Raw genomic sequence first — 7,025 nt, forward strand, 5'->3', positions numbered from 1 at the left:
CCGGGGAGGGTCAGTCTGGGCACATCCCAGGGGAGGATCCGTCTGCGTGTCTGACTCCGGCGCAACCCCCGGCCTTGGCAACCGCCCCGGCCCGCCGGGAAATCAGATAAATGAGCCATCAAGGCTGGCTTTTAGCGGCACGGGCACGGGCTGGGACAGAGCTCGGATCCGTGCTTCTCCCTCGCCCCCTCTGCGCCATCCCCGCGGTGCCAGCGCCGCTGCTGCCCCTGTGCTGGTCCCTGCTGCCCTGCTGGGCTCTGCAGCCCCCGGGCATTCGCGAAATGGGGATTTCCCCGTGATTTTTTTGGTCAAATTTACGTGTCCGCAGCGTGGATTCTCGGGGGGGAGGAGGAGGAGGAGGAGGAGAGGGCTGGATTAGCCCAGTTAACACCGGGCAAAGGGCTGCTGTCTCATCCTGGCCCTTAGCAAGAGGGAATTAAGACCATTACAAGGCTATCAAATAGGATCAGAGCCCCTCTCCCTTTCTCTGAGCAGCCCAGACCTGCTAATCCTGTTTCATGCAGCTGGACCAGCACCCACCACGTGGCAGAGCTCGGCTGAGAGGGACGAGGGGCCCTGTCCCCTGTCCCCACCCCCACAGCCAGCGGGGCTGAGCGGTGTCACCAGCCCCGGGGTGACCCCAGTGCTCAGGGAAGGGACAGGGACAGGCACTGAGCTGGGCTGGGGTGAGCCAAGGTCTCCTCCTCAAGTGTGGTGCCAAAAAGCAGCTGCACCCACGTGTGGGACTCCCTGCCCTGCTCGGGGGGGAGACTTTGGGGACACAAAAGTGCAAACCAAGCAGCAGCTTTTGGGATGGCAGCGACTCTGGGTCACTGATTTATTCCTAACCCGGCCAAGGCCGAGGCTGCTGGGCCTGAGGGCTCACAGGAAGCGCAGGGATGATGCCAAGGAGCTCTGACCCAGCTGGCCATGGCAGAGACCCTACAAAAACACCCTCAGCTGGCGGAGGCAAACACGAGGCAGAGCACACCCCGAAGTCTGTGCTGGAGGTCCCCACCACCTCCTCTGCCCAGCAGGGACCAAGCTGGGCTGGCAGGAGCTGCTGCTGCCCTCGAGGAGGGCACAGCAGTGGAGTGTCCCCACGCTGGGTCAGGAGGGGGCAGAGGGGCTGCAGGGGGTGGGAGCAGGCACGGCGGTGACGGGCACGAAACCCGTCCTGCCCTGAGCTGGCGGCAGAAACATCCCCCCACGTGTCCACGGGTGCCACCAGCACGTGCAAAGGGGGGAGGAACCGGCCAAGGCAGGAGCAGCAGCCGGGCACGGGCACGTCCCAGCTCCCCCCAGTCAGGACCCCGCCAGGTACTGGTGGAAGTAGAGGCCGAAGAGGCTGGTGACGACCTGGCAGGCGGCCACCCACCAGGTGAGGAAGGAGAAGAGCCCCCGGAGCAAGGGGGGGGTGAAGATGCAGTCCAGGATGCCCGTGATCTGCTGCACCACCACCTGCACGTCCTCGCCCTCCTCGCCCGCCGGGCCCGGCGCCGCCACCGCCGGGGACACCGGGGGGGGCTCCGGGTACAGCCCCCACGAGAGGTGCCCTGTGGGACAGAGGGGACAGGGCTGGAGGGGGCAGTCCCTGAGCTGCAGCCCCGTCCCCACAGAGCCCCAGCAGCCTCCCTGCAGGTCTGTGCCAACCATAAACCAGGGAGAGTCACAGAATAGAATCCCAGAACGCCCCGAGCTGGACCCCCAAGGATCATCAACCCAACTCCTGGCCCTGCCCAGGACACCCCAATAATCCCACCCTGCCCTCAGAGTGTTGTCCAAACCCTCCTGGAGCTCTGGCAGCCTTGGGGCCGTGCCCACTGCCCTGGGGAGCCTGGGCAGTGCTCCAGCACCCTCTGGGGGAAGAACCATTTCCCAATGCCCATCCCAACCCCCCTGGCACAGCTCCAGCCATTCCCTGAGTCCTGTCCCTGCTCACAGGGAGCAGAGGCTGGTGCTGCCCCTCAGGAGGAAGCTGTAGATGGCTGTGAGGTCTAAATCTTGACTCTGGGGACAAGGTGGGTGCTGGGGGCTTCACAATGACCCGCAGGTCTCCTCCCGCCCCTCCCGAGCCCCCCACGATCCCCCCACTGCCCCCTCCAGCTCCTCACCCAGCGTCTTGAGCAGCAGAGTGCAGTGCAGGGTGAGGATGACGGGCCCCAGGTACTGCAGGGTGACCACGGGGACGTAGCAGTAGATCCTGGTGATCTGGGGGGCAGCGGGATCAGTCGCCGCCAGCCCCGCACAGCCACCACCCCCTCACCCCCCAGCTCCCAAATCCCGACCTTCTGCTGGATCTCCAGGGCCGGGATCCGCCCGGCCTCCTTCCTCATCTGCTCCACCCAGCGCTCGGCCAGCCCCAGGTAGGCCTGGAGGTGGCGGCGGGCGCCGAGCAGGCGCAGCAGGCACAGCCCCACGATGCTCCAGAGCCGCGCGCTCTCGAAGGCAGAGTCCGACATGCTGCGGGAACAACGGGGGCTGCCGGCGACATCCCGGGATGCAGAGCCCCCCGGGGGGGTCTGCTGGGACAGGGGGTGGTGCAGGAGGAGGAGGGGAGGCCCCCCCCGTGCCTCAGTTTGCCCCGGGAGCAGCGCGTGGAGCCGCGTCCCACTCACAGCTGCACCGTCTCCTTGCCCATGGGAGCGTGGAGCAGGAAATCCCGGGAGAGGGGCTTCACCCACATCACCACCACCAGGACGGGCGCCAGGAAAATCAGGTGGAGCAGGAGCCTGGGGGGGAGCCGTCAGAGAACCCCTCACCCTGTACATCCCCTCACCCTGCTCCCTCCATCCCTGCCAGTGCTCACCCTCCTCCCACCAAACCCCCTCCATCCCTGACAGTCCAAATCCCTTCCACCATCAAACCCCCTCCATCCCAGCCAGGCCAAATCCCTTCCACCACCAAACCCTCTCCATCCCAGCCAGTCCAAATCCCTTCCACCACCAAACCCCCTCCATCCCAGCCAGTCCAAATCCCTTCCACCACCAAACCCCCTCCATCCCAGCCAGTCCAAATCCCTTCCAAATCCCTTCCACCACCCAACTCCCTCCATTCCAGCCAGTCCAAATCCCTCCCACTACCACCCCCCCCATCCCAGCCAGTGCTCATCCTTCCACCAAACCCCTCCATCCCAACTGGCCCAAACCCCTTCTGCCACCAAACTCCCTCCATCCCAGCCCATCCCCACCCAACCCCGTCCCTGCCCTGCAGCCACAGAGCCAGGGGGGTGTCCCAGCCCCTGAAGTGCCAGCACTGACCCTCTCCCTCCTTGCCCACCCCCAGGGTTCACCCAACTGTGCCAGGGGCTGGTCGGCCGCCATCCTGAGGGCATCCAGGTGGGTCTGGGCCAGGCGCAGCCCTGGGAAGGTCAGGCAGGCACCCAGGAAGGAGCAAAGGGCCACCAGCCCCAGCTTGAAGCCCAGCTTGGCCAGGGGCAGCCTGTGGAGGGAGAAGGGAGTGTGTGTGGGGGGGTGTTGCCCCACGAAGAACCTCCCAAAAAGCCCCATTTCCCTCCCTGCCCAGTCAGCAACTCACGTCCACTCCCAGCCCCGCTGCTTCAGGAGGGGCTCCAGGTTAGTGCTGACCCCGGCCAGCCCTGTGGGGAGAGACCCCCATCAATGGGGTGTGACCCCTGGGAGTGGGGAGAGACCCCTCATCAATGGGGTGTGACCCTCTCATCGATGGGGTGTGATCCCTGTGAGTGGGGAGAGACCCCCCCCATAAATGGTGTGACCCCTGTGAGTGTGGAGAGACCCCCACGAGTGGGATGAGACCCCCCCCACAAGCAGGGTGTGATCCCCTGGCAGTGGGATACGACCCTCATGAGTGAGGTGTGACCCCCGTGTGACACCCCCCCCCCCCCGCCAGGAGCAGGGTGTGACCCCCTCTGTGAAAGGGATGCGACCCCCAACAGTGAGATGTGACCCCCCCATGAGTGGGATGTGACCCCCAAGACTGGGATGTGACCCCCATGAGTGGGATATGACCCCCCCCAAGAGCGGAGTGTGACCCCCCATGAGTGAGATGTGACCCCTGTGAAAGTGATGTGACCCCCAAGACTGGGATGTGATCCCCATGAGTGGGATATGAGCCCCCAAGAGTGTGGTGTGACCCCCCCCAAGACTGGGATGTGACCCCCACGAGTGGGATATGAGCCCCCAAGAGTGGGATGTGACCCCCCCACAAGTGAGGTGCCCGCAGCCCCCCCTGGGACACCCTCCCCACCCACCTCCCCTTGTCCCCCCCTACCCACCGGCCTCGAGGCCGAACTCCAGGTGCTCCTCCCGGACCACCAGGGCCACCATGGCCAGGAGGAGGAAGAAGAAGGCGAAGGTGAGGCACACGGAGCGCTCCCCCCCCTCCTCCGAGCGGAAATAGTGGCGCATCACCATGAAAAACACCTTCCTGGGGGCCAGGGCAGCCCGTCAAGGAAAACAGGCCCTTCAGGGGACCCCCCAACACCGAGGGGACACCCCCCCTGCTCACCAGCACGTGTGAATCACCCACACCACCAGGCCACCAGCACCTTCTCTGCAGGGAAGGGCTCGGGAGGCGCCTTCCCAGCTCATCACTGGGGGGTTCATAAACCTTTATAAACCCGTAAAATGAAGATTTCCAGCCCTGGGGGGTGGGGGGTTCCAGGCTGGCCCCCCAATGAATGGGAGCCTGGAAAGCAGCAGAAGGATACACGGAGAAGAGGACGGTGAGCAGGCACCAGAGCACCCCCAGGTTGGTCTCCCGGGGGGGGCTGGCCAGGCTGTAGTAGCCCTCGGTGAAGACGTACACGGCGGTGGAGTACACGGCGAAGTCCACGAACCACTGGTACTCCAGGAAGTACCGCAGCACTGGGGGGGCACAGGGACACGTCACCGCCCCGGGGGGACCCTCGGGGGGGGGCCCTGAGCCCAGGGCAGGGCAGGGGGGGTTACCCAGGGCATCCACGGCGGTGATGGGGCTGGTGTCCAGGCGCAGGGCGATGTCCCGGGGCACGGAGAGGGGCTTGTCCTCCAGCACCCCGTTCACCCTCCTGCACGGGGAGCCAGGAGTTTGTCCTCGTGTACCACAGGCTGTTCCTGGTCAGCAGCCCCGAGCCCGTGTGCTGCTGCTGCTGTAGGTTCTCAGCACGGCGGCGGGAGTCCCATTAACCCCAAACCCACGCCCTGATCCTTTCCAGCCCCCCGTTCACCCTCCTGCATGGAGAGTCACAGGTTTGTCCCTCGTGTACCACAGGCTGTTCCTTGCCAGCAGCCCCGAGCCCGTGTGCTGCTGCTGCTGCTGCTGCAGCTCCCCAGCACGGCGGGGGGAGTCCCATCAACCCCAAACCCAAACCCACGCCCTGATCCTTTCCAGCCCCTCCTCACCTGTCCCTCTTGGCCTTGGGGCGCTGCTTCCCAGCCAGGGCGCAGAGCTCCTCGTCCGAGGGGTGTTTGTACCGGTACAGGCTGGAAGGGAGCACGGGGGCGGGGTGGGGGGGTGTCCCCGGGTGTCCCCAAAGGCCCCCCGAGGTGGAGCAGGGAGGGGCAGAGCCCGTACCTGCCGTTGCAGAGCAGCCAGCGGGCGAAGGAGCAGTGAGGGGCCATCTTCTGCATGAGGCTGGCGGCCAGCAGGGTCACCACCACCTGCACCCCCATCACCGCCTGTGCCGGGGCGGGGGGGACACTGCAGGGTCACCCCCAGCTCCCAGAGACGGGCGGGAGTGGGGCTGGGGAGCCCCAGCCCTGTCCTTGCTGTGGGATCCCCTGGGATGGGACCCCCGGGTGTGCAACCCCCTGGGATGGGACCCCCCGGTGTAGGACCCCCCCGGGATCTCCTCCTGGGACAGGAACCCCCCCGGGTGTGCAATCCCCTGGGATGGGACCCCCCGGTGTAGGACCCCCCCGGGATCTCCTCCTGGGATAGGAACCCCCCCGGGTGTACGACCCCTGGAATCACCTCCTGGGCTGGGAGGGACCCCAGGTCCTGCAATCCCCTGGGACACCCTGGTCATGCACCCCCCCGGCCAGGAACCCCCTCCAGGCACAGACAACCCCCCTCCCTCCCCGGCTGGCACTTTACGGGCAGGGACCCTCCAGACGTGCAACCCCGGGCAGGGACCGCCCCCAGCCCTTCCCCCTGGCAGGTACCCCCCGGGCAGTGACCTTCTGGCCACGCGATCCCCTGGGACCCCCCCAGTCATGCACCCCCCGGGCAGGGACCCCCCTGCCAAGCACTCCTCGTGCCCGGAGCATCCCCGAGAGTTGGGGTACCCAGGTCCGGGGAGGGTCCCGCATCCCTCCCGTCCCCACGCACCCCCTCCCACGCACACCCCCGGGTCACCCGGGTCATGCACCCCCAAGGGCAGGGGTCCCCTGAGCACGGACCCGCTTAAGCACGCACCCTCCCGGGCCCCCCAGCCATGCCCCCCCCCGTGCCCGGCCCCTCGCACGCCCCGCCCGTGCCCCCCGTGCCCACCATGGCGGGCTCAGCGCACGGGCGGCCGCAGGAAGCTCCTCCCACCGCCTCCTCCGCCCCGCCAGCCAATCCGCGGCCGCTGTCCCTGTGATTGGCAGCCGATCGACCAATGGAGAGGCCTCTCCGCGCGGGGGGGCGGGCTCTTTGCTGCCCTCCGGGAGCGCTGGGCCCGGCGCGGCCTCCGGGCCGCCGGTTCGAGTCCCGGCTCCGCGGGTTCGAGTCCCGTCTGCTCCTCGAGGGGAGACCCCCCCCCCCCCCGCGACCCCCGCGATCCCCGAGTGGGTTCATGTATGAATATCCATCATAAATCATATCCATGCGTCTTCCCGCACCCCTGGATAGCGCCCAGGTATCCACCAAAGCAGCTCTATGGCTCCCCATCCCCAGCTGGAGGGGACCCGTTAAAGTCACAGGCAAAGCACACTCGAGTTGGGGAAATCGGTTTAATTTGTTGCCAATCGAATCGGAGCAGGATAACGAGGAATTAAATCAAATGTCAAAAGCAGCTTCTCCACGCCCCTCCCTTCTTCCTGGGCTTAACTTCACTCCCAAACTCTCTCCTTCCTTTCCCC

At 66.4% G+C, this 7,025-nt stretch overlaps 1 protein-coding gene across 1 annotated transcript; it reads right to left on the minus strand.

Annotated features, from left to right (window-relative positions):
- Positions 1–806: 806 nt before the first annotated feature.
- Positions 807–6,531, minus strand: TMEM161A (transmembrane protein 161A). The gene is made up of 12 exons (XM_064637566.1): positions 6,454–6,531; positions 5,536–5,639; positions 5,364–5,444; positions 4,932–5,029; positions 4,691–4,847; positions 4,256–4,407; positions 3,538–3,598; positions 3,298–3,441; positions 2,619–2,732; positions 2,289–2,463; positions 2,115–2,211; positions 807–1,556 (listed from the first exon to the last, which is right to left on the minus strand). Exons 1-12 carry the CDS (start codon positions 6,454–6,456, stop codon positions 1,306–1,308), a joined length of 1,437 nt encoding a protein of 478 aa, XP_064493636.1. The 5' UTR covers positions 6,457–6,531; the 3' UTR covers positions 807–1,305.
- Positions 6,532–7,025: the final 494 nt, after the last annotated feature.

This window comes from Pseudopipra pipra, chromosome 27 (genome assembly GCF_036250125.1).
Source record: "Pseudopipra pipra isolate bDixPip1 chromosome 27, bDixPip1.hap1, whole genome shotgun sequence".
Lineage (NCBI taxonomy): Eukaryota > Metazoa > Chordata > Aves > Passeriformes > Pipridae > Pseudopipra > Pseudopipra pipra.